Source organism: Coregonus lavaretus (assembly GCF_964263955.1).
Source record: "Coregonus lavaretus genome assembly, chromosome: 21".
NCBI lineage: Eukaryota > Metazoa > Chordata > Actinopteri > Salmoniformes > Salmonidae > Coregonus > Coregonus lavaretus.
Window position 1 is genome coordinate 23,662,896 of NC_140008.1, and position 26,874 is coordinate 23,689,769.

The 26,874-nt window shown below is 43.7% G+C and overlaps 2 protein-coding genes across 3 annotated transcripts in view; one reads left to right on the forward strand and one right to left on the reverse strand.

Moving 5' to 3' along the window:
- LOC311148632 (xenotropic and polytropic retrovirus receptor 1 homolog) overlaps window positions 1-10,533 on the forward strand; it is a 99,871-nt gene extending 89,338 nt beyond the window's left edge. The window contains exons 11-15 of the mRNA XM_084185620.1: window positions 2,905-3,099; window positions 8,134-8,300; window positions 8,400-8,539; window positions 8,627-8,848; window positions 9,078-10,533. Of these exons, the coding sequence (XP_084041746.1) occupies window positions 2,905-3,099; window positions 8,134-8,300; window positions 8,400-8,539; window positions 8,627-8,848; window positions 9,078-9,138 (785 nt within the window). The 3' untranslated portion in view covers window positions 9,139-10,533. The remainder of the gene's footprint in view (window positions 1-2,904; window positions 3,100-8,133; window positions 8,301-8,399; window positions 8,540-8,626; window positions 8,849-9,077) is intronic.
- Window positions 10,534-15,055: 4,522 nt separating this feature from the next.
- Window positions 15,056-26,527, reverse strand: LOC311149280 (paired amphipathic helix protein Sin3b-like). 2 transcript variants are annotated; one of them, XM_084186408.1, is made up of 19 exons: window positions 26,303-26,527; window positions 25,120-25,226; window positions 23,132-23,285; window positions 22,539-22,877; window positions 22,191-22,343; window positions 21,966-22,073; window positions 21,788-21,877; window positions 21,530-21,648; window positions 21,156-21,369; window positions 20,591-20,707; window positions 20,194-20,432; window positions 19,905-20,088; window positions 19,079-19,790; window positions 18,751-18,920; window positions 18,388-18,561; window positions 18,091-18,183; window positions 16,803-16,897; window positions 16,306-16,504; window positions 15,056-16,014 (listed from the first exon to the last, which is right to left on the reverse strand). In XM_084186408.1, the coding sequence occupies exons 1-19, from the start codon at window positions 26,432-26,434 to the stop codon at window positions 15,784-15,786; spliced, it is 3,630 nt and encodes a 1,209-aa protein (XP_084042534.1). In that variant the 5' UTR covers window positions 26,435-26,527; the 3' UTR covers window positions 15,056-15,783. The 2 variants fall into 2 exon arrangements, with proteins under 2 accessions (XP_084042534.1, XP_084042533.1); XM_084186407.1 differs by having other exon boundaries at window positions 22,518-22,877.
- Window positions 26,528-26,874: the final 347 nt, after the last annotated feature.

Below are 26,874 nucleotides of genomic sequence, written 5' to 3' on the forward strand. Positions count from 1 at the left end.
GCCGAATGTATGTTACCTATACAGTATATCATGCTGGTTCATCAGCTCTGTTTAAACTCAATTATAACAGTATTGTTTTGTTTGGGAGATGCAGTGCCTTCGGAAAGTATTCAGACCCATTGACTTTTTCTACATTTTGTTACATTACAGCCTTATTCTAAAATGGATTAAATAAATACAAATCTTCAGCAATCTATACACAATACCCCGTAATGACAAAGCGAAAACAAGTTTTTAGATTGTTTTGCAAATGTATTAAAAATTAAAAACAGAATACCTTATTTACATAAGTATTCAGATCCTTTGCTATGAGACTCGAAATTGAGCTCAGGTGCATCCTGTTTCCATTGATCATCCTTGAGATGTTTCTACAACTTCACAGTTGACAGCGCATTTCAGATCAAAAACCAAGCCATGAGGTCTTAGGAATTGTCCGTAGACCTCCGAGACAGGAATGTGTCGAGGCACAGATCTGGGGAAGGGTACCAAAAAATTTCTGCAGCATTGAAGGTCCCCCTCCATCATTCTTCAATGGAAGAAGTTTGGAACCACCAAGACTCTTCCTAGAGCTGGCCACCTGACCAAACTGAGCAATCGGGCGAGAAGGGCCTTGGTCAGGGAGGTGATCAAGAACCCGATGGTCACTCTGACAGAGCTCCGTAGTTCCTCTATGGAGATGGGAGAACCTTCCAGAAGGACAACCATCTCTGCAGCACTCCACCAATCAGGCCTTTATGGTAGAGTGGCCAGACGGAAGCCACTCCTCAGTAAAAAGGCACATGACAGCCCGCTTGGAGTTTGGCAAAAGGCACCTAAAGACTCTCAGACCATGAGAAACAAGATTCTCTGGTCTGATGAAACCAAGATTGAACTCTTTGGCCTGAATGCCAAGTGTCACATCTGGAGGAAACCTGGCACCATCCCTATGGTGAAGCATGGTGATGGCAGCATCATTCTGTGGGGATGTTTTTCAGCGGCAGGGACTGGGAGACTAGTCAGGGTCGAGGTAAAGATGAACGGAGCAAAGTACAGAGAGATCCTTGATGAAAGCCAGACTGGGTCGAAGGTTCACCTTCCAACAGGACAACGACCCAAAGCACACAGCCAAGACAACGCAGGAGTGGCTTCAGGACAAGTCTCTGAATGTCCTTGAGTGGCCCAGCAAGAGCCCAATCGAACATCTTTGAAGAGACTTGAAAATAGCTGTGCAGCAACGCTCCCCATCCAACCTGACAGAGCTTGAGAGGATCTGCAGAGAAGAATGGGAGAAACTCCCCAAGTACAGGTGTGCCAAGCTTGTAGCGTCATACCCAAGAAGACTCGAGGCTGTAATCGCTGCCAAAAAGGGTGCTTCAACAAAGTACTGAGTAAAGGATCTGAATACTTATGTAAATGTGATATTAAATGTAAATGTAATATTTCAATAATTTCTAAAAACCTGTTTTTACTTTGTCTCATTTAATCAATTTGAGAAAAAGGCTGTAACCTAACAAAATGTCGAAAAAGTCAAGGGGTCTGAATACTTTCCGAAGGCACTGTATGTACTGAGGTGAAATGGTTTAGCTCAATCTGACTCCTGTCAATAGAAACTGTTGTCCATGTTCAGTGGCGTATGTCTGTTCTGTCTGTCTGGGAAATGAGTCATTAATGGTTCTCCTCAGTAATCTGCAGCCCAACAAATCAGCAGCCAGGTAATTATTTGGAAATGCTTGTGTCCAGCTAGCCTTTGCCGAGTCTCCAACAACTGGATGTTCCGGTTTTCAGGCGACACTCCATCTTCACTCCTCCTGCACATTTCCTGGATTGGTTGGACAGTGCAGAAGAGAAGCTCCCCCAACAGTTTTTTTTCTTCTCGTTAAGACGAGTGTGTAGGACAGCGGTTCCCAAACTGGGAACTTTCCAAAATCTGAGATTTTTTTAAAATACAAAAACAAATATATCGTCTTTGTATCTCAAAATCAATGTAAAAATCTAAATTAAAATTATTGAAATCTAAAAGATTAAATTCAACCTGGGTGCCCTTAGATCGTGGGAAAGGCTCGAAAGGTCGCACTTGACTGTTTCGCTTGAATTGGAAGGATTCAAGTGCAACAGTCAAGTGCAGCCTTTCGAGCTGTCATGTGAATGAATGCTGCAGACAAAGCATTCACGGGTCATTACGGGGGAGATTTGGTTCCTGACTCAAAGGGAATACCCTGCCGTCTCCCTCAGAGCATTAAAACTCATGGTACCCTTCACCAGCTCTTATCTGTGTGAAGCTGGATTCAGCAGTGCTCTCATCTACATTAAAACCAAATATCGAAGAAAAAAATTGGAATCCCTGATGTAGGGGATCTAGGTTCAGGCGTTTCTTTTATGGCTGTTAGGGTCCAGTAGTGAGACTTTCATGCTGATTAGCTGTACACTCAAAAGGGATGCTACTGCTCTGTGTGTGGGAGGGATGGAGAGCAGCACAATGCGGAATGGCAATGAGTCAGGGACTTCAGACATATATATATTTTTTTTAAGTAGTCATTTAGCAGACGCTCTTATCCAGAGCAATTTACAGTAGTGAGTGCATACATTCTTTTCAGACTTTTTCATACTCGTCCCACGTGGGAATAGAAAACCCAACCCTAGTGTTGTAAGCGCCATGCTCTACCAACTGAGCCACACAGGAAAGCTAACCCAGCAATGACCATGAGCTGTCTCTCTCAGTGAGCAGTGGTCTCTGTGGAGCAACATGTGTGAGTCCAACAAATCCATGAATGTCCATCCTGGCATCCTCTCATTCCAACAGAACAATACAAAAGGTCAAGCTGTAAGAATGGTTGATACCAGAACCATATACAAAATGTAAATATGGATGTGGTTGATAAATGTTTGTTGTTGTTAATACGCTATTTTCTCCCCCGTTCCGACCAGGTGATTACACGTGCCATAGTTACTCCTACGGTCTCCGTGCCATCATCCAGTGTCTGCCCGCTTGGTTCCGTTTCGTGCAGTGCCTCCGTCGGTACCGAGACACCAAGCGAGCTTTCCCTCACCTGGTCAACGCTGGCAAATACTCCACCACCTTCTTTGTGGTCACCTTCGCCGCACTCTACAGCACCCACAAAGGTAAGGAGACACACCCAGCTCTCTGAGGCAGTTGGACAGTCAGGGGAGGATCATGGGAAGTGGAGTATTAGCAGAGGTGTTATTGCGCTGTGGACTACAGACAGGGTTTTTTGCTGTGATAGGAGGGGGATGTCAGGTTGAATGCTGAGGCACAGCGCATCACAAGCTGTATGAAGAAACAGAAAGAAGAGATGACCTTGAGTGCAAATGGTTTGCCACTGGAGTAAAGATGTCAACCCTGGATTTCTTCTCTGTTATTCGATGCCTCATTATGATGGAAATGGGAAAGTAGAAAGCTCAACATCTCAGTCGAGAGAGGGGGATGATAACACTTAGTATCAAGGAAGTTAAAGCTTGTCATTAGAAGTCAAGGCACTATTCTCCAGCTCCATAATTAGCCGCTGATTATTCTGATTCAGAAGCGTGTACAAAAACATCCCTTCAACATTCAGCCTTTCTGCTATCTCATCTTGGCTGCATAGATCTTTGTCCAAGTCGATAATCTCAAAGCTGTTTGCTAAGCGGTTTTTGCCATTTCATTATTTATATACTTGTTCAGCAACGGTTATATATTTATTTGTGCAAATGCCAGCTTTTAAACTTCAGCTCAACCTTTGAAATTTGTAAATGTTACTTCACAGCATGATTTTTGCTTCCTTTTTCAATAGAAATGTAAATCAATATTTGTGTTTCTCCTGTAACCTGACTCTTCATTTGGCTTTAGTTTTGAAGGCAGTGGAGGCAGAGAGGAGGTTTTAGGTTGTTAGGAAATGAGACCATTAAGGGCTTTTCCTCCTCCAGTCATTCGGTCTGTTCCTCTAGTCTTCAGCCCTCTTTTTGAATGAAGAGGTATAGTCCAGGCGTTAAGTGAGAAGGGATGGAGGGAATATCCAGACTACCATGCCCAGTTAACCCGCTGTCTTTCAACTGCGTTGGCAGGGCTACCAAATCTAGAATTTACAGAAAGTGAATGCACAGGGTGGCCATAGATATTTGAAGTATGTTCTCCATGGTCATTTGAATCTAAAGAGAAAGAAAATACTTATCAAATTGTTCAGTCCAGTGCTCTTTATTGCTAGACTGGTAGGGTCACGGTCTACAATATACTGTATGTTGGTCTGCTGTATAGACCTACTGCCTGAAGTCTAGACAGATGTGGGGGTGTGGCGCATCTTGGCCCCGAGTTTGACAGTTCTGCTGTGACATACAGTAAATGGGAAAAATAGATTAGGACTGGACTGGAGCCTAGCACCCAAATTACAGAGCAACTGTTTCACAAGCAGAACAGAATGCATGATGATCATCGCCCAGTATTGAATCATGTTCATGCCGGGCACAGCGGTAGTAAATCCGCATAGGAAATGCTGGCAGGGCTCCCAGGTTGTGTATGGATATGTCACCTTCATTGTACATCCACAAAGTAGTGCTCTGTTGTTGCTTTGTGACCTCATTGATCCCAGTATTATACCACTACAACAGATAATTATTCTCTATGCACATTGCAATAAATGTATAAGGTGAATCAATGCAGAGGGTAAAATGTACCCTCCTACTATTTAGGTATTACGATATAGTAAAGGAGTTGGATTAATGTAAATTAATACAGGTAAAAGACTGAAGGTATCCAGAGAAATATTTGGCAGTCCTGTGAACAGATTAGTAAAGAAATAATAATCTGTAAATAAATCAAAGAACAATGCTGTGTATGCTGTCCCAGCTGATGTTCCAGGGTATGTAGAAATGGGACATGAGGGATTTGCTGATTTAGACTTTAGAGTTTATAGTCTCCAGCACTACAGGATATTAAGCCTGACAGGTAGGCCAAAGACTTTATTCAGGATCAATATGGGATCTGCTCTTGTACAGTAGTAGCTTCACTAAATGCCGTTTTAGATGCAGGAGAGGTGAGCAGTCATGCAAATATAAGCCCTTAGGAATGCTTTCATGAACTGCCCAGGCCGTGGGGAGAGTAATACTGCAAGGGTAGCTGGAACGAGTAGCATAGTTCTGGAGGAAGGACACTCACTGGCTGATAGAGTGTGGGAGGGACAATGGATCGGGTAGATTACATGGTCTAGGTGAGACTGAGACAGACAAACAGATCAAATATCCCTCAGACTGGAAATAGATGGATATGAGAAAAGTGTTGTCTATAGAGGAATAATAGACCTGCTGAGTAAGTGACAGTCAAGCAATAATGAAGATACAAGAAAAAGTAGAACTAGTGTGAAGGATCAGCGAAAAGATATGAGAAGAGATTGAGAGAGGAGAAAGGAGAGCAGAGAGGGAGGGGAGGGGTGGAGAGAGGGGTGGAGGCAGGGGAACAGGATGGACTAGCTGGAGGAGAGTGAGCTGTAATAACTTGCCTGCGGTGAAACACATCTCTGGCGGATGCTGCTGGAATGGAGATGAGACCCAGCGCCAGGCCATGGCTGGCTGACTGAATATGATTTGATCACTCACATAGACACACACATTGTCTATGGACACACAGCGCTAGCTGCCTGAACCACTGCATTGGAAGACTTAAGTCAAATTGTTCTCACACTCCCCAACCTAACTATCGCGGTCATGATACCCACTGAACTCTGCCTCAACCCTGTTACGACAACACTCTCTCTGGGACATATTGACTATTATGATCAGTGTCATATTCAGTTGTAGGTTGAGTTCAGATCTAACTACCGGTATCTGCAATATGATACTCCAACCAAACAGGTACTAATATCACTCTACACAGACTATCAATCAGCCATGTGAAATCAACATGAGGTCACCTTCCCTGACTGAATAACCTTTGTTTGTTTTGCTAGGTCTCAGTGTCTGATTGGATAGGCTCTGTGAGGAGAGGGGGGTGGAGAGAGTGATGAGGCAGGCAGGTAATAGATTCTTTATCACCTGAACAGCAGTACAAGGCAGCCCAGGCAGGCGGCACCGCGGCAGATAACAACCCAAAGACAGATGATTGCTTTTCCCGGGTGCTTATTACTACCTTCAGTGGGAGGTCTGCCCTGGCCCTCTGGCCTTATAAAGTGTGCCTGTCACTGCAACGTCCCAAACTCAAATGGCTTTTAACCGCTTAGGTGCCTGCAAGACACAAGCATTTAGTGAGCGTGACAGAAGCTAGTTACCCTCTATTGAGCTCCAGATGAATGACTAGCCACCCACACTAGAGCCTCTGGGGACATCAGATGGACATCAGTTCTACAGAGTCCTCCAGTTTTCACGATTGATGTGTTATTAACTGTATCATTAGACTGCCTTGAATTTGTATTCGCATAAGTCTTCCATTTAAAAAAATTTTGACACAGGTTTGTGCTACAAACTTCAATGAGTATGTAATATAATGTATGTAATCCCAATTGCCTACTGTGAACACATCAGAAATACTTTTTGAAAGGAGACACACGACATGGACATTTTTAGGATGAATCTCAGCAGGGAATGTTGGGGTAATGTGGGGACATGGTACTGGATGAGGTAGTCTGATTCAGAGCCACTGTCTGGGTGAGAGCAGGGCTGGAGGGACCAGTGTAATTCTCTGTGAAAGATGTCCCCTGTTCATTTCCTGGCGCACTGGTGGCAGTAAGTGGGAGGTATTGACCATGACGGATGACACTGTCCCTGTCTGCTGTCTCTGTGTGGTCAGGTCAGACTGTGAATCTAACCAGTTTGTCAGTGAACAGACACACACAGACACACACACACACACACACTTTATGACCAAGGTCCAAAGTCTCAGCTCTTGTGAATCTTGATTACTTGTCACATTCCTTAGTTAATGGGAACAATAACATACAGCAACCTATTCGAAGACACACAGTAGACTTACCCAGTGGATATACCATAGTCATTTTCAGTCAGTCCATTTTCAGTTCAGTCAGTCAGAAATCTCCACCTGGGTAAAGCTGGCTGGTGTGAATAGTTGTGATAAGGGTGGTTGCGTCACATTGCGTGATGTGTCTCCACAGGCCTGGGTGTCCTGTTGCTAGTGTTGGTGTGTGAGTCTGTCACACAGTGTTAGGCCATACTCTCAGTAATGTCACAGCGGGATAGAGCTCTCTGTGAACGCTGGGTTCAGCCCAGAGCCTGGGCAGATCAGACAAGAATACCTCAGTCATCAATAATCCCCCAGGCATTTCAGGCTGTCGCTGGAGCAGCATGGGAGTCTGGCCCAGTCAAAACACACAGCTATGACACAGGGAAATTAACATGACACTGCTGCACAGCTGGTCGCCATTACATATTGTTACTGGCATGAGGTCAATGTTCAAGAAGAAATTAGAACATAATAAATCATTAAATAAATATACACTTGTATATTTAATTAGCATTTAATGTATATATGTTTTTTTAGCAAAGATTTTTATTCTTAGTGAATTGCCAGACTGAAGGACACAACAACATATTGTTTCAAGAGTCTCTGAATAGTTTCCTAAGGATTAACGTGGTATTTTCCATCCATGGTAACCTGGCTCAGTAAATGTACTATTTATGGTACAAGTACTCCCTCTAGTGGGGATAGTGAAGACCAGAGACAAATTTATGAACAAGCTGCTGTCCAAGTCCGCAGTTCCAAGCAGACAATTTAGCTATGTTTCTTCTTAATTATCAAGTTATACACTGAGTGTACAAAACATTAGGAACACCTTCCTAATATTGAGTTGCACCCAAAGCAGCCTCAATTTGTCGGGGCATGGGGTATGGACTCTACAAGTTGTCAAGTGTTCCACAGGGATGCTGGCCCATGTTGACTCCAATGCTTCCCACAGTTGTGTCAAGTTGGCTGGATGTCCTTTGGGTGGTGGACCATTCTGTGGGAAACTGTTGAGTTTCGGAATGGTATCTACACTGATTGAAGTGGATTTAACAAGTGATATCAATAAGGGATCATAGCTTTTACCTGGTCAGTCTGTCATGGAAAGAGCAGGTGTTCCTAATGTTTTGTACACTGTGTATGCAGACAGATTGTTCAAAATACTACTGTTATACAGACTAATGATAGTCAAATGTCTTTGTGTTTGTGCTTCACAGAACAAAAGCATTCCGATGCAGACATGTTCTTCTACCTGCTGATCGTGTTCTCAGCCGTCAGCTCCCTGTACACGCTGATCTGGGACCTGAAGATGGACTGGGGCCTGTTTGACCGTGGAGCAGGAGAGAACACCTTCCTCAGGGAGGAGATCGTCTACCCGCAGAAAGTGAGTATCACATACATATGACTTGCACAAACACACACGCATGGAACACATACACACACACACAGTCTCCTCTGACCTGATGACTGTTATATTTTCCAGGCGTACTATTACTGTGCCATCATAGAGGACGTGATTCTGCGTTTCGCCTGGACCATCCAGATCTCCCTCACCACCATGACCAACATCCCCTCCGTGGGAGACATCGTGGCCACCGTGCTGGCTCCTCTAGAGGTGTTCAGGTGGGTTGGAGCATCGCAGAGTCTCTCTCGCATTCTCTCTCGCGCTCTCTCTCTCTCTTATATACCTCACTCTGTATCCACACACAGGCGTTTTGTCTGGAACTTCTTCCGTCTGGAGAACGAGCACCTGAATAACTGTGGTGAGTTCCGTGCCGTGAGGGACATCTCAGTGGCTCCGCTGAACGCCGACGACCAGACGCTGCTGGAGCAGATGATGGACCAGGAGGACGGAGTCAGGAACCGCCAGGGCAAGAAGAGCTGGAAGCGCAGCTACAGCCTGTCTCTACGACGCCCTCTGATGTCCTCTCAGTACGAACCTCCTCTCTCACACACACACACACACACACACACACACACACACAAACACACATGGCTAAGGCTAGGAGATTTTCCTGAAAACATGACCTGAGTTTTTCCCGTTCAGGTCAATTGGTCAGGAAACCCTCCGGGTCCTCCAGGTTATGGCCATTGCCAGGAGTCTGTATATGGTGGCCTTGTGCTTGTCTGACACTATGTGTGTGTTCCTTCTCTCGTCCAGATCATCCAAGAAGGACACCAAGGTGTTGATAGAGGACACGGATGACGAGGCCTTCAGCTGAACCCTGGGCGCCGGCTCTACGCCCCCAGTGATCCTATCACTCCATCACAGAGCTGCCTCACCAAACACACATACACACACACCGGCAGACATAGATAGATAGATAGATAGATAGATAGACAGACAGACAGACAGACAGACAGACAGACAGACACAAACATACAGACAGATACAAACACACTAATACATACATGCACAGAGACACACACAACAATTAACTTACTCAAGCACAATCTCAGTATACGATATTGGTATAGATGAGGTGGAATTACACACACACAGTTCTGAGTTATTCAGACCAAGAGGGATACACACAGGAACATATTGGAGAAAAAACACCCAGACCTGGGATTTTCCAATGAGTACTTTTCTTTAACAGACTCATTAGTTTATTTTCTTTATGTTAATACTTTTTACTTTGTATATTTGTTTTTGTAGTTCGTTGCCATTTTTAAAGATGTATTAATAGAGAATAAACAACTGTTTACATGCATTTAGTATATCAGGATCAACAGGGAGAAGACATATTAATCAAAAAGACTAATAATAATGACCAACCTGAGCATTTGGTCTGGAATGCAACATTAACCACAGCATATCAACAAAATCAACTGGTTTCAACCTGTTGCTTCTTTTTCTACTCAACGTTTTGGGTTGATTTTGTTTATTGAGTTGTAACAAGAAAGTCGGTGTAAAACCCTGGCGGCACTAGCAGGAAAAGTGCATTTCAGACAAACATAAATATAATTTAAACATATTTTAGTCTGTGAAAGTTTCTTTGTATATTTGTTAATGTGCATTATTTGGATGTTAGAACTATTATGTACTCCATGTATTATTTATAAGAATGACAATAGCTTGAGCATCTGTGCAATGATATTTATGTGTTTCTCAATGGTGGGAATGTTGTGTTAGACTTGTGCCATGCTTTCTAAAAGCCGTTGTTGTAGAAGACCCTTCAGGTGGCTCATTCTCCCTCTCATACAAGCTTGGCTTCAGATCAGTCAGCCAGCACCTTACAACTTCAAAGTTATCTAATTAGCTCATGGCAAGTGCCCTACATGTGCAAAACTGTACTTTGCTTTTCTGCCAAAGTGTTATTTTAATTAATGTTGTTCGCTGGCATAGCATCAACTATCTAGCTAGCCAGAGAAGAATAGTCTGTTCTGTGCGGCGGTGGAGTTGAGAAGACTGAGTGAGCGTCTTGTGCATTTCTCTGCCCTTTAGGAATACTATCCCATTCTCTCTTTTTATCGGTCAACAACTGAAACAGCACTGTGATTGTTTTTCTATTGCAGTGTTTTCTACTGATTGTGTGGGGCACTTTGTGTCTGGTCTGTTGTTGTTTTGCTATCTGCCTTCTCAGAAGCAGTGGAGAGAAAGATCAGCTGACAGTGACCAGCATTTCCACTGGGGTTCCTGTGACTACGATAGTGGGTCACGTGGAATCTTCACAGGATATTGTTGACGTCTGCTAAGAGGTCTTTTCCATGGGAGGAATTCCCTGGCTAAACATGAGATCATTATCTGTCATGGCTGCTAGCACTCTCACTCTCCAAATAAGTCCTCACCCTCATCTCTGTCATCTCTGAAAGATCTACAACTTTTACAACATAGCTGCTGCATCACCACTTCTGAATATAGAACGCATGCGTCATGTACCGTATCATAGACCCTGGGACTCTGCATGTGTTAGGGTTTTTACTAGTGGTAGTGTTTGTCAGGCTTGTTGACTAGAACAGGGACCAAGTGCGTGAGTCGTATCTCTGCTGTGTCAGGTGATCTCTAATCCTGGAAAGACTTCAGATCAGACAGCCATGATTAAACGGGCCTGTCCTCCTTGGGTTGTAAGGCCTGCAGTATATACTTGGTTTTAAGGAAAGGGTTAGCTCACAGTTTCAAGTCTCAGTGGCCAAACGTTCTGTTGAAGGTGAGGGTGATTTCTGTTACCAGCTCATTCTACAGTACGTCTGTTTCTCGTGCTTAATTGGCAATGCACTTATCAACAAAGCTCATGATTTTTGCTTTAATGTTTGTTGTTCCTTGATAAATGTTGGTACTTTTTATAACTTTTATAGTGAATTTAGGTTTTGCCAAGAAAAAGAACACCATGGAAATTGTACAACTGTTATCCATATTTTTATGTTAGCGCTCTGTTTGTTTGTCCATTTTGTCACATGCATGCTTTACTTAGACAAATATAATTTGCGAGCACAATCTTTATCGGCTGTAACTTTGAAAGTGGGTAAGACCCTTTTTGTGGGCCACCTGGCTTTTCAAAGGAAGGATAAGTGTATGTCACTGCCTGCTTTCTCTCCCATCCCAGTGTGTGACATCCTGTCTGTCTTTCACCCTGTGGCTAAGCTGTTTACATGATGCAGTAGCCATGAGTTGATCAGCATGAGCTTGCCTGAATTATTTAGACTGTTGACGTGTCTAATGAGAAATTAGTTGGGGACCCAGCACAAAAGTTCATAGGCTACAAAATGTGTTGCAAATGTCTAAAAGTGCCATCAACAACAAGAATGACATACAATGGCTTGTGCCTTTGAGATATATTTCTTATAATATTGTGGTGAGGATTGTAGTCAGAAAGACATATGGCTGTGCCATGGCGTCTGGTACGTCATTGAAACCACTATCACAAAACACACAATTCAATTCAATTATCTAACTACTGAGTGCATCCTCTTTGTTGGAAGAATAGTTGCTCTCACTTTCTTCCCATACTTCTCATACATGTGGTGCAGCGATCTAAGGCACTGCATCTCAGTGCTTGAGGCGTCACTACAGACCCCCTGGTTCGATTCCAGGCTGTATCACAACCGGCCATGATTGGGAGTCCCATAGGGTGGCGCACAATTGGCCCAGCGTCGTCCGGGTTTGGCCGGTGTAGGCCGTCATTGTAAATAAGAATTTGTTCTTAACTGACTTGCCTAGTTAAATAAAGGTTAAATAAATACTCACTATAACTACTGAACAGGCCAGTCAACCAGTCTTTCCACCAAAGCGCACTCTGCTGCAAGGATGCCTTTTCATTCCTTGTAGCTTTTGCATTTCAGGCCTTTTGAAGCAATGGATAGTTCTTCTACCCCTCAAAACACATATATACACACATACACTGTTTAATCTCACCTAAACCTCCCTCTAACACTATCCTCTTTTGTCAGAGAGCACAAACTTCTCCCTCCAACTTCATGATTGTTTTAGTATTGCTCTGCCGATTGTCTTGCCTGCATGCTGGTTTTGTTTTCCATTGTACATATCTTCATTTATTTTTCATTATATGAATACTGATTATACTAGCTGTACTGATAATTCTTGATTACATACAGTGCATTCGGAAAGTATTCAAACCCCTTCACTTTTTCCACATTTTGTTATGTTACAGCCTTATTCTAAAATTGATTAAATTATTTTTCCTCAATCTACACACAATACCCCATAATGACAAAGCAAAAACAGGTTTTTAGGAATTTTAGCAAATTGATTTAAAAATAAAGAAATGGAAAAATCACATTTACATAAGTATTCAGACCCTTTACTCAGTACTTTGTTGAAGCACCTTCGGCAGCGATTACAGCCTCGGTCTTCTTGGGTATGACGCTACAAGCTTGGCACACCTGTATTTGGGGTGTTTCTCCCATTCTTCTCTGCAGAGCCATTCAAGCTCTGTCAGGTTGGATGAGGAGCGTCTCTGCACAGCTATTTTCAGGTCTCTCCAGAGATGTCCGATCGGGTTCGAGTCCTGGCTCTGGCTGTGCCACTCAAGGACATTCAGAGACTTGTCCCGAAGCCACTCCTGCGTTGTCTTGGCTGTGTGCTTAGGGTTGTTGTCCTGTTGGAAGGTGAACCTTCGCCCCAGTCTGAGGTCCTGAGCGCTCTAGAGTAGGTTTTCATCAAGGATCTCTCTGTTCCGTTCATCTTTCCCTCGATCCTGACTAGTCTCCCAGTCCCTGCCGCTGAAAAACATCCCCACAGCATGATGCTGCCACCACGCTTCACCATAGGGATGGTATTGGCCAGGTGATGAGCGGTGTCTAGTTTCCTCCAGATGTGATGCTTGGCATTCAGGCCAAAGAGTTCAATCTTGGTTTCATCAGACCAGAGAATCTTGTTTCTCATGGTCTGAGAGTCTTTAGGTGCCTTTGGCAAACTCCAAGCGGGCTGTCCGTCTGGCCACTCTACCATAAAGGCCTGAGTGGTGGAGTGCTGCAGAGATGGTTGTCCTTCTGGAAGGTTCTCCCATCTCCACAGAGGAACTCTGGAGTTCTGTCAGAGTGACCATCAGGTTCTTGATCACCTCCCTGACCAAGGCCCTTCTCCCCCGATTGCTCAGTTTGGCCGGGCGGCCATCTCTAGGAAGAGTCTTGGTGGTTCCAAACTTCTTCCATTTAAGAATGATGGAGGCCACTGTGTTCTTGGGGACCTTCAATGCTGCAGACATTTTTTGGTAACCCTTCCCCAGATCTGTGCCTCGACACAATCCTGTCACGGCGCTCTACGGACAATTCCTTCGACCTCATGGCTTGGTTTTTGCTCTGACATGCACTGTCAACTGTGGGACCTTATATAGACAGGTGTGTGTCTTTCCAAATCATGTCCAATCAATTGAATTTACCACAGGTGGACTCCAATGAAGTTGTAGAAACATCTCAAGGATGATCAATGAAAACAGGATGCTCCTGAGCTCAATTTCATTAGCAAAAGGTTTGAATAATTATATAAATAAGGTATTTGTTTAACAAATTAGCTAAAATTTCTAAACCTGTTTTCGCTTTGTCATTATGGGGTTGTGTGTGTAGATTGATATTATTATTTTAAATCAATTTTAGAATAAGGCTGTAATGTAATAAAAAGTGAAGGGGTCTGAATACCTTCTGAATGCACTGCACATTGTTTTCCATTTAGCTTTAAAACAAGCAGTATTCTAGGGGCTGAGGAGCATTTTGATTGTTCACAATCCTGCATTCAAATGTAAAACCTGTTGAATTGTGTTTGTAAAAAAATAAGTGAATCTGGATTGTGATTGGTCGTATTTTGTTGGGGTTTCTATACTTTTTCCTGGCTCCCTCATCCTCAGGGTTGGCGTCCAGGGCTACTGGAGGGAGGGGAATAGGGGTTGGCACAAGATACTAATGGAGGACGTTTCATAGGACATTACCTTGGAAGCATTCTAATGCATATGACTGATTAGCAGTTACTCACTAATTTATAAAGAACTGACCTATGTCTAATGACAAGAGATGGTCAAAAAGTGATAACCCTTTGACAGAGGGTTACTTTGTACAGTTCTTTTGTAAGACCTGAATGATACGCAAGCCCTGACACCACATTTTCCTACTCAATGATTTGCTGATATTACTGCTTACCAAATCCCATGATAGTGTTTGATATCTCTGCATATTTACTTCCTTCTTGATGTTGTTGTACCCTTTCTTTCTAAAGTAGAAGACTGTAACTGTGTCTATAGTAACTAGATTATGTACTTTGATTACATTATAAAAAACGATAACATAAATAGATCAGATGTGGTTGTGTTTTAAAGAGAAAGAAAACGTCTTACAATCCCCCTTTGACAGAGTAGTTTGTAAATGTTGAGTGTATAACGCTGTACTATGATGGTCTCATTTGCATTTCTGTATACACTTAGGTGATCCTGTCATATCTGGGTTTTATAAACCACGTTTATTTTTTAAACTGTCGCCGGCTTTTTTATTTGTTCCATTCCATAATAAAAAAAATTGTCGTCTGTACCGAGATGTCCTAATGCTGAACATAAACATACTCAGGTGAGGAATTTTGTTGGCAAGGTCTTTGAAAGGAAAATAACAGATGCAATGTTGCGCTCCCATACCTTACAAGTTCTGCAGCCCAACACAATCAAATGAAAGAAAAGACCAGGCTTTTCCAGGCTGTTTAAGAAGTTCACAACTAGGTTGTTTATTTTCATGATAACTGATACAGGATAAATGTTATACATTCTTTTTTTAACACTGATTTTGTTTATTTTAGTATGCAAAATGACAAAGTAAAGATTTGGTGAAATCATGAATGATACATAATTCCAATGTTCCATAAAATTAATAAAATTGAATCAATAGTGAGGACTCGTCACCTTGGCAATCATCAATTTTTAGATTAGTCACAAGACAAAGAAAATGTCAAGAATTGGCTGCCAGAAAACACTTAGATCCATGGACATTTTAAATTTCATTCATATTCATGTAAATGCATATATAAAATGTGTACAGTTGTATATGCACATACAGTAATGCAGTTACTTAAGTTCAGCTTACTGTACAAAAGACAATGGAGTATGACACATTTTTTCTAACCATTTCTCTCAGTACTTCAGTATAAACATATACAAACAAACAAAAAGGCCCTCTGGCTTCAGAAGCTAAAAACTACAATGGACTTAAAAAAAGAGACATTCACATTTCTGAAACAAACTCAATGATTTGAATCTCCCATCACTCTGCTTGCACTGCTGACTGTGTGAACAGAGAAGCAGCATGGGTGAGTCAGATGAAGATCTCCTGTGTTCTGTGCTGGATTCCCCCAGGATGCCCTGGTCTCTCAGTCTCAACATGTCTGCCAAGTCCATCGCTCTCCATGTGTGTGTAGTGAGTGTGTGTGGCCTCTACGGAGAGGTGGGTTTCCTACTGTAATGCACCTGGTATCTGTTGACAGGCAGGCCTTTGACCTGTGTGTTGAGGCAGGTGGTCTTGCACGGGATCATGTCCTCCATCTCCTCTCCTATCAGCCAGTCGTGGACCGAGCGCTCGGCCGCCGGGATCACATGCTCCGCTAGCCAGCCCTGGTGCCACTTGTCAAAGCGCTCGTGCTGGTTCACAGCGACCCTGTGCTGGGACTGTGGGAGAGAGACAGATGGGAAGAGTCAGTCACTGTCAGACCTACAGACAGTGTCTTAAAGGGACAACATTCCACAGTGGAAGCACTCTGGATGATAAGTGCCATGACGATGTCTAGCTGATGCCAAAACAAGACACATAACACTTTAAAAGTGTTGGAAGCAGAATTTGTCTGCGATCTGTAGCTATAAATAACTTCATATATAATCTTGTCCCTTCTCGTTCAATGCCCAACTTAACTTTTCTTCACCTCACACATGCAATCCTAGACATAAAATGGTCCTAGCTACCTTCCTGGCTTTGACCAGCGCTCCCCGGCGGTACATGTAGTCCTCAGAGTTCATGACGAACACCATCTTGTGGGTGTTGAGTTTAAAGCGGCAGTCCAGGCTGCCAGCACTCTCCACACCCAGCTGTCTGTGCCACTCCCGTCTGCAGCGCATCGCCTCCACCTGGCGCACCTGCCAGCGTCTGAAGTGCCTCAGGTTCCTACACACACACACCAGAGGGAAAATACTGTGGTTCAGACAGAGGACCACAGTGAAGCAAGGGACAGTCATATTCAAATCAGAGCCTGATATGCTAGGACTCATTTTGTGCTTGGCTGTTATGGCGAGCAGAAACGAACTATCTGCACTGCAGTGCTTTTGACAGTCATTAGTTAAGATAGTGAAATGACTATGTGAAAACACAGCATTGCTGTGTAACGTCTAGGGAAATCATGTGGCTTCATTCAATGGCCAAGATATGGACATCACAACCAAAGGTAATAGCGTGAATATCTCACCTGGGCAAAAATACAGGTTTGAAAAAGTAGCCTTCATTCTGCGAGCAAAGCGTTGACTTGGTCCCTACAAACTGTTCCATATAGCTGGACAGGCACTGAACAGGGATAGAGAAAAATGTATCAATATCAAAACAATGCCATTTCAAAGCACTAAACTGTGAGATTAAATAACAAAGGCCATAAACTCAATCAGGGTTTATTGGTCATTATAAACTGGGTGGTTTGAGCCTGAATGCTGATTGGCTAAAAGCTGTGGTATATCAGACTATACCACGGGTATGACAAAACATTTATTTGTACTGCTCTAATTACGTTGGTAACCAGTTTATAATAGCAATAAGGCACCTCAGGGGTTTGTGATATATGGCCAATATACCACGGCTAAGGGCTGTATCCAGGCACTCAGTGTTGCGTCGTGCAATGAACAGCTCTTAGCCGTGTTATATTGGCCATATACCACACCTTCTCTGGCCTTATTGCTTAATTTAGTTTTCAAAGTGGTTGGGAGCAATAATAATGTTGACAATTTATTAACCTCAACCTGTATAAAGAAAGCTGCCCCTTCAAAAGCTGGTGCAGGCCCTACTGTTCTAGGGTTCCGTTAGGGCAGGGTTTCCCAAACTCATCCTGCCACAGCTTGATGAGTTGGTTATTTTAAATCAGCTGTGTATTGCTAGGGCAAAAACCAAAATATGCAGCCAGGGGGGGCCCCAGGACAGAGTTTGGTAAACCCTGCTTTAGGTCAGTGGTATTCAAACTATTTCAGCAGGGAACTGATTTTTATTTTCCACTAGAATTTCAGGGGACACCATTTTTTGGGGCAATAATTTCTCGGGACCCCACCCCAAAAATAAGGACAACCTTAAAAAATCAGTACATTTTTACATCAACAAATAAACTTCAATTCATTACATTTTCATCTCTCATCAAAATTAAAAGAAACCAATAAATAAATGTTCTTTATCAAATGATCTTTCTCAAAAACGTTGTATATATGTATTGTTAATTTTTGGTTCCAGCTACTGAAGACCTATTGAGTCATCCAGTCAAAAAAAAAATTGGGGCGACCCCACTGCAGTTCCCAACCCCGACTTTGAATACCACCGCTTTAGGGCACAGCAGGTTGCTATTCAAGGCCAGTCTATGTTCATGTCCAAAGGGAATACTATGACATTCTGCTTTAGGGCACAGCAGGTTGCTATTCAAGGCCAGTCTATGTTCATGTCCAAAGGGAATACTATGACATTCTAAAGGTGCTAACAGTGCGACTGTCCGTAGGATTCTTTACCTGTACATCCAATGGATCATCAGTCTGGGACTCCTCGGTGTCCAGCAGCTCAATGGTCAATGTCACCTGGCCTTTGTTCTGAATGAACATTACCTACAAAATAAATCACATCCCAGCAAGCCATTAAACATCAATGATCAACACTTAAGACGGTTTCAGAACGCATAAAATCTCTGTTACAATAAGCAGCAGCTGAACTCCTACGAACAAAACCATCCCGCTTCACCCAAATAAAATATACAGAAAATCTCTTCAAATATACAAAGCTCAGCATTTGTCCCCAGGGCAGGCCGTTACCTTAAAGCAGTTCTCCTCAGCCATGACCCTCTCAGACTTCCACTGGTAGTTGGTCTCCCAGGCTGTTCTCACACACTGGGACGACAGGTTAGCCCCCGCCGCGCCCCTCTTCCTCTCGGCCAGGTACAGCTCCGCCACCTGCAGACACACCTCGTCACTCACCAGGTGCTGCAGCTGCAGGAAGAGAGAGAGAAATGGCATGTCAGTTTAGCGAAAGGAAAACCTACAGGCACTCAGAGAACAGTTAAACACTTCAGGATCACTATATTCTTGAGGTAAAGAATGAATAGGTAGTTAACGAACATGCATCTGGTTCTGTAGATTCTTAATGAAAACTGGCAACTAGAGAGACACACCACTGACCTGTCTAATGATGTTCTGGATGAGCTTGTCGATGGTGAAGCCAATGTAGGCGTGGATGGTGAACATCTCCCGCAGTGTGTCCTCATACTGCGTGGACTCCAGGTTCCCATCCAGAAGACTGCGCACCATATCCAGGAACGCTGGGTAGTACTCCTCCAGTTCCACCTCACCTGTAGAGCGAGTTCAAAGGTCATTGAACAGACACTAGCTAGCTACAGAACTTCCCTCTCAAATAACATTGCATACTTGAGCCTAATGTTCCCTCTCCTATACTCAAAGAAATTCAGGCTACTAAATATGAAGGACATTAGATCTAAGAGGTTCTTACTGGGCTGTTTGAGGCGGAGCTCCATGGCCAAGTCGCGGCCCTCGGCCATCAGAAGCCTCTCACGGTTCTGCTCTGCCCGGTGCTCCAGCAGTTGCCTCTCCGCCTGCCGGTACACCCGCAGCAGCCGCTGGCACAGGGTCTGGTGCAGCCGCAGGAAGAAGTACCAGTTGTTGTTGACGAAGAACAGGTTGTAGACTCCGTCCAGCTCCTTCTGGTGCTCTGCCTCAGGGTCTCTCAGGTCCACCTTCTCCCCTCCCTCTGGAGCCAGGCTGTGGGAGGAGGCTCCACCCAGCTCCACTGTCTGAGGAGAGGTACAGCGCCGCCGCCTCGACTCCCCGTTCAGCTGCTGCGGTTGTTGTTGCTGACTGCCTGGTGCTGCTACGGCTCCTGGTACACTGCCACCTCCTCCTCCCCTGTCTCCTCTCTCCTCCACCTCCTCGTCCGTCCACTCCTCCGTCTCGCTGAGCTCGCCGCGGCGGGAGAAGAAGAGGTCAGGGACAAAGTGCTGGATGATGCGCTTGATGTGGTCCTTGTCGTCCTTGTGGATGGTGGGCTGGCGTTTGACGTGGTAGATGATGAGGGAGGCGGCGTCCTCTAGGATCTGCTTGTCCTCGTAGGTGAACACCATGTGGGGCTCGCTGACCGCTGCCCTGCTGCTCCCGTCACGCCCCTGCTGGACCACGCCCCCCTCCTCTGTGCTCTGCTCCTGACGCTGAGGGGGACAAACACACAGGTTAGACAACACAGGAGAACACCTCCTTTCTAAGAACCTTTGATTTATCGGTCGGGCGAATACAAAGAAAGTAGATTGAATCGGAGTACTCACCTCATCATAAACACTTTCAATCTCATTGAGCAGGCTCTTGGATCGAAGGGCCTTCATGTCATTCTGCTTGAAGTTGACCCCCTGGTGGTCCAGGGACTTGAGGTAGGCCTTCTCATACTGCTCCCTCCAGATCTTGTTGAAGCCCTGCTGGGCTTCTCTCCACTCCTCCTCCTTCGCTTTCAATCTACAGACACAGCGGAGAGGACAGAAGAATTAACACACAGCAAGATTCACATTGGTCAAGTAATTTGGGTCAAATCTCTGCATGTGTACGTGTGTGCACCCTGACCTCTTGAGCACCACAGGCACGGCAGTAGCAGGGCTCCTCTTCAGCCCCTCTATAATCTCAGGGGCCTTGTCGCCATAGATACGGTAGATGGCTCGGCGCTGGATGACCTCAGAGGTGCCTCCCAGACAGTCGTCCAGACGGAAGCGGTCCTGGTCCTCAGGCGACAGACGGGACAGTTTCTTCTGAACGCTCTCCAGGACCCGGATGGTGGCCAGGTTAGTCTCCAGGACCACATCCAACTGGAGGAAACAGGAAAATAACAGTGAGAAAATTTTTCGCGAATAAGGTCCTCAAAAGTGATTCTGCAGTGATGCTCTGGGTAGATAAGGGAGAATAGTTTGTTTGCATGTAGTTGGTGGCTGTAGTAATAGTACTTCTGATATCTCGGCTTGCTCACCTCAAACCTTTCGTCCTCACAGCGATGAAGCTGCTCCTCGTATGGGGTTTTCTTTGAGCTCACAAACGTAGAGTCCTCCGACCACGAGGGGAAGGACACCCAGGTGTCATTCAGCACCTGGAAATACAGTATTTTGGTTTTACTTTCATTTTCCATACAACTGAGAATATTATCATTGATGCCAACCAGAAGCCGTTGATTGGCGAAATACAAAATGACATTCAATTCCGATTGATCTTTAATAAATTACCCCATCCTCAATCTTCTGATATAGCTATCAAGACAAAAGCACTGAATAAGCGTTAGCTAAGTTTAACTTTGAATAAATGTGGATAATCACGAGGCACTGGCATGTAGCAGCTTAAACAAAACGACCATGGAGGTAGATTCACAGCTATTGGAGCAATAGTGATCCCTGTCAAGCCCACATAGCAAGCCTTCAGCCAACAACTTTGTAGTGTCTCCTACCAGACTCAAAAAAGGGCTATACACTTGAAATAGAAATCAGAGGTGCTGGAATGGCAAAACTTTAAATAAATACAGAACTGCTTTCAGTTATGAGCACCTCTTTGCAGATGGCAGTGCGACCGCTGCACTTGGGCTGCTGGTAAGTCTTGGGTAGTGCTCTGTAGCTGGATCCCAGGCGCTTGCAAGAGGCATAGTCGACCTCCCTGCCCCCACCTCCTTCCATGTATCGGTCTGACAGGCCAGACACTGAATGAGAGAGCTCCTTGTCTCCCAGAAAAGACTTGAACTGGGTATATAGCTCTGGAAACTTCCTGGAGGAAATAATGAACATGTACAAATGAATGAATGGCTCAAGAGGAGACTTGGCAAAACATACTGCCCTTCATGCAGTACAATAATATCATTATGCATTTATTTACTGAGACAGACATCAGTGACTGTTCTCCCTGAAACCTCCCACGATCCACTTACCCCAGAAAGGGAGTGACAAGCTGCAGCAGCTCTGCTCCCGAAACCACTTCCTGGTTAAACAAAGCAATGCAGCGGAGGAAGTTCTCGTATACCTCCCGACTCTTGAAGAAACGGCGAAGCTGCAACAAATTGGAATTTAAAAAAAAATCGTAATTGGTGACCAAGGCTTTCATGACATCTGTCACAGCCAAAACACATTATGGGCTGTCTTGAGCATTGGGCTGTCTTGAGCATTACCTGGGCTGTCTTGAGCATTACCTTGTCAAAAAAGGTGAACTCCCGCAAGACTCCATGCTTCCCAACTGAGGCAAAGGACTGGTCTTTGGAGCATGAAAACTTCATCTTTTTCTAAAAACAAAAAAACAGAACCAATCACATACAGTAAATGTCTTCTAGGAAAATGCAGACGTGTATAAATGTGTGATTAAGTCCAGACCTTGAGCAGTGGTGTCATGTGAGGCAGCAGCATGGGCCTGGGTCTCTTCTTGCTCATGTCCTCGTCCCTCTTCAGATGGTCTTTCCCTGTCAGGGAGCTGCCAGTGAACTGAAAGGACACAGAACTGATAGTTCGATATAGAAACACAAATTGCACTGAAAGTCAACTGATAACAGAAAATGACCATGGACAGGACGCTCTCAGAAAGAAGGGGAAAATACTGACCAGTGATCTCTTAGCATCTGGTAAGAACTGTCCAAACTCAGCCAGTAAGTCCTCTTGGCCTTTGAAGAGGCTGGCCACTTTCGAGAAAACTTCATCCTCTGTCATCCCACTACTACCATGACCCCGGCTCTCCTTGACCTCAAGCTGCTCCTTCTGAAAAGACAAAAACAGACAATTATTCCATCGGAGAACCTGTGATATGATACACACTAATCTGCAAAAATTTAAAGTAGCCTTGATGCTAGCAAACAACTTCACTTTAAGCAGACTTCACTTTATATCAAACTAATATATTGTTTTCAATTGACAGAAAAACAAATCAATTACCATATTGATGACACAGTGTACCTGGTAAGTGTGTAGTATCTCAAGGAAGGATCTGTAGATCTCTGGATGGTCTAAGAAGCGGTTTTTGATCTTGTTGACATAGCTGATGGCACTGTCAAATTCTACTGGGCTGGGCTCTGAGGCAGGGGGGGACACTGAGGAGGACTGTGGCTGGGATGGGCTCTCTCGACTGGGGAGTGGCAAGGACAGTCTACTAGGAGGCTCTGGGGGCCCAGAGGATGAGTAGATACTTTCAGGCGATGCCACAGCTTCACTTTGGGCAGATCCAACTTCAGCAACAGATGAGCCTGTGGCACTCACAGCAGGGCTTGCCATACTCTTCCCCTGACCTGGGGACACCTACCAAAGAAAAAGGGTCACTCGTGGTTAACATAAATTAACTTCACAACATGCGTCATAAGAGCACCTTGATGTCTGACCATTTTGGTCTGCTCTTGTGGAGAAGTTGTGGCAAACTCCACTTATATATAGGCCTACTGCCAGTACTTGGTATAATGGTTGATTAATAAAACTGGGTTACAAATGTTGTGCATAGGCAGCCAGTATTAGAGTTGTCTGTAAACCAAATCAATACACATTTAGGAGTGACCCACCTGGGCAGAGAATGGGGACTGAAGGAAAACCACTCCATTCTTGGGAATCTCTATCCGATACCCTGGGGGCAGGAAGGCATTGAATCCTAAGACAAGGTCCGGGTGCCCGTGGAAGAGCTGAGACACCCGGTTTATAACACCCGGTGTGTCAATGCTATGAAGGAAAGAAAGATTTGACAAATTTCATTGGGACAGAGGAAGAGACCTTAAACGAGATGGCATTAAGAAAATCTGCTTCTCAACATAATTTAAGAGTAACTTCAATAGTATAAAAAAAGCTATGTACAGTGAGTGGCTTGTGAAAGTATTCGCCCCCCTTGGCATTTTTCCATTTTGTTGCCTTACAGCCTGGAATTAAAATTGATAGTTTTTTGGGGGTTTGTATCATTTGATTTACACAACATGCCTACCACTTTGAAGATGCAAAATATTTGTTGTTGTGAAAAAAAAAATTTATTTGAGCGTGCATAACTATTCACCCCCCCAAAGTCAATACTTTGTAGAGACACCTTTTGCAGCAATTACAGCTGCAAGTCTCTTGGGGTATGTCTCTATAAGCTTGGCACATCTAGCCACTGGGATGTTTGCCCATTCTTCAAGGCAAACCGCTCCAGCTCCTTTTTTTTCCTTCTTCAAGTTGGATGGGTTCCGCTGGTGTACAGCAATCTTTAAGTCATACCACAGATTCTCAGTTGGATTGAGGTCTGGGCTTTGACTAGGCCATTCCAAGACATTTAAATGTTTAAAACACTTGAGTGTTGCTTTAGCAGTATGCTTAGGGTCATTGTCTTGCTGGAAGGTGAACCTCCGTCCCAGTCTCAAATCTCTGGAAGACTGAAACAGGTTTCCCTCAAGAATTTCCCTGTATTTAGGGCCATCCATCATTCCTTCAATTCTGACCAGTTTCCCAGTCCCTGCCGATTAAAAACATCCCCACAGCATGATGCTGCCACCACCATGCTTCACTGTGGGGATGGTGTTCTCGGAGTGATGAGGTGTTGGGTTTGCGCCAGACAGCGTTTTCCTTGATGGCCAAAAAGCTCAATTGTAGTCTCATCTGACCAGAGTACCTTCTTCCATATGTTTGGGGTGTCTCCCATATGCCTCTTGGCAAACACCAAATGTGTTTGCTTATTTTTTTTACTCCAATCCCCACTGTGGAGCTTTGCAGCTCCTTCAGGGTTATTGTTAGTCTCTTTGTTGCCTCTCTGATTAATGCCCTACTTGCCTGGTCTGTGAGTTTTGGTGGGCGGCCCGCTCTTGGCAGGTTTGTTGTGGTGCCATATTCTTTCCATTTTTTAATAATGGATTTAAAAATGGTGCTCAGTGTGATGTTCAAAGTTCCTGATATTTTTTTATAACCCAACTCTGATCTGTACTTCTCCACAACTTTGTCACTGACCTGTTTGGAGAGCTCCTTGGTCTTCATGGTGCAGACTCTGGGGCCTTTCAGAACAGGTGTATATATACTGAGATTATGTGACACTTAAAGTTCACCTGTGTGCAATCTAACTAATTATGTGACTTCTGAAGGTAATTGGTTGCATCAGATTTTATTTAGGTTCTTCATAGCAAAGGGGGTGCATACAAAGTTGTCCTCTGTAGCTTAATTGGTAGAGAATGGCGCTTGTAACGCCAGGGTAGTGGGTTCGATCCCCGGGACCACCCATACGTAAAGATGTATGCGCACATGACTGTAAGTGGCTTTGGATAAATGCGTCTGCTAAATGGCATATTATTATTATTATTATATTACATATGCACGCGCCACTTTTCCGTTATTTTTTTTTTTTAATTTTCTGAAACAAGTTATTTTTTTCATTTCACTTCACCAATTTTGACTATTTTGTGTATGTCGATTACATTAAATCCAAATAAAAATCCATTTAAATTACAGGTTGTAATGCAACAAACTAGGAAAAACGCCAAGGGGGATGAATACTTTTGCAAGGCACTGTATCAACAAATGGGAAAGGGAAATGTGATACCTTTGTGATTTGAATTCTTTCATTATGTCAAGAAATTTGTTGTATATTCCAGGGTCATTCCCAAATCGAATTTTCACTTGGTCCAGGTATGATAGGGCATCTTCAACCTGAAGGTAAAGATAATGGTGTGAAACCAAATGAAAACATTTAGAGCATATAAAAATGTATATTTTTATTTCCATAAGATGCTAGAAATGAAGGGGTCCAGGTTAAAGACAGATCATCAACAAGGATGCTAGTGTATGTGTGTGTGATTTTATCACTGTTATTACACATTCACAAACGGGCAAATTAGTTATGTTGCTCTTCAATTAAGTCATTAGCTGAATAACTTATGGCATGATGTCTTGAACTCATTTAGCTATCCATCCAACTACCTACCACTATTATTTGTAGTTACACTGCAAACAATAAGCAGTTAACTAGGCTGAGCAAGAGATGGAAAAAGAAAATTGGCTGTGTTTGCTATAATCAGAACACCTTGGGTGCATTGTAGTTCAAATCTGGCCAAGTAAGAAAACGTAGATAAACTGTATGGTTAACGTTAGCTAGCTAACAAAAACGATGGTTATGTGTGGCATATTTTCATCGATTGAAAATAAGCAATACGAATAAACAATACAATAGCTAATGTTAGCATGGCGTATTGAGAAAACCCTATTCATAACCTAGCTGGCAAGTAAACCAACGTGTAACGTTACTGTATGTTGGCTAGTTAGTTGTCGGATTACAAACTAGCTAGCAATAGTGTGTATTTAAAGACAGGTCTCCCATTTTGTGCCAACAAACACCATCCCATTCTAGACAACGCAAATTTGACTTTTTTCTGGCAGTGCGGGCAGAAAATGTGAACAAGGAACTTCAGATGCCCAAAGTTATCCGACAATGGAAAGTAGCTAGCTAACCAGCCAAAGCAACTAGTTAGATATGTTCTAGTCTGTGGTGTATCTGGATGACCCAATGAATGATTTTTCAAATCGTGTCTAACGCAATAGAATAATCCAAGTTATCTGGCGTTAGTTAACCTACACTAAAGTACTGTTCATACAACATTCCATTCAGAACCCCTTATGATTAGCTATCTAGCTAACGTTAACTCCTTAGCATGAAGATAAATACAATATCTGACGAACACAAAATGGTTCTGAGTAAGACTTTTCCCTTTTTGGTTACCGTCTCTTACCTTCAGTTTTTGAAAGTGCTGTTGTTGCACTTGCTTTTGTACAACATAGGCCTTGTCTTGAATTTGGTTTATTTGCTTCGTGTTGCTGTGTGCCTGAATTTTTGCCATGATCCCGGAGATAGTAGCAGGCATATAGGTACTACTACTTGGTTGATTATACGCTTTGGTATCTGGTTGTTGGCTAGCCGACAAAAATCTTGCTCTTCGTCGGGAAGCTAGCTAGCTAGCAACGCTTAGTTGGCTAGCTAGCTAGTAAGAGATCTTAGCCAGCAAGCAAAATAAGGAAAATCCAGCCAAGTAACTGTGATGGGAATAAGCTACGACTCGATGCTACTTTGATTAAACGCCATTATCGGTCCAACGAGTAACTACTGCTGGTACGCGATATCAGAGTGAAGCTTCGGAAAACAAGCTTTGAGACAATGGTTGCTGATTATGATATTTAAAAAAAACTATTGCCTGTCTCTTTAAATTCGGCGGCAGCTGTGCAGCCAGTCTTGGCGTCCGAAGCAGAGACGGAAGAAGAAGCGAGACACCCCACTCCCTCATTTTTTTCTGGTTACATTACAGTC

Bases quoted from the DNA above. Each gene is read 5' to 3' on its own strand.
- LOC311149280 (XM_084186407.1), bottom strand. From the start codon at position 26,434: ATGCCTGCTACTATCTCCGGGATCATGGCAAAAATTCAGGCACACAGC. The intron at 21,370-21,529 runs GTAAGTGGATCG...TATTTCCTCCAG, and splicing joins CTTGTCACTCCCTTTCTGGG to GAAGTTTCCAGAGCTATATA. The intron at 19,791-19,904 runs GTGAGTACTCCG...TGTCCCCCTCAG, and splicing joins TTGAAAGTGTTTATGATGAG to CGTCAGGAGCAGAGCACAGA.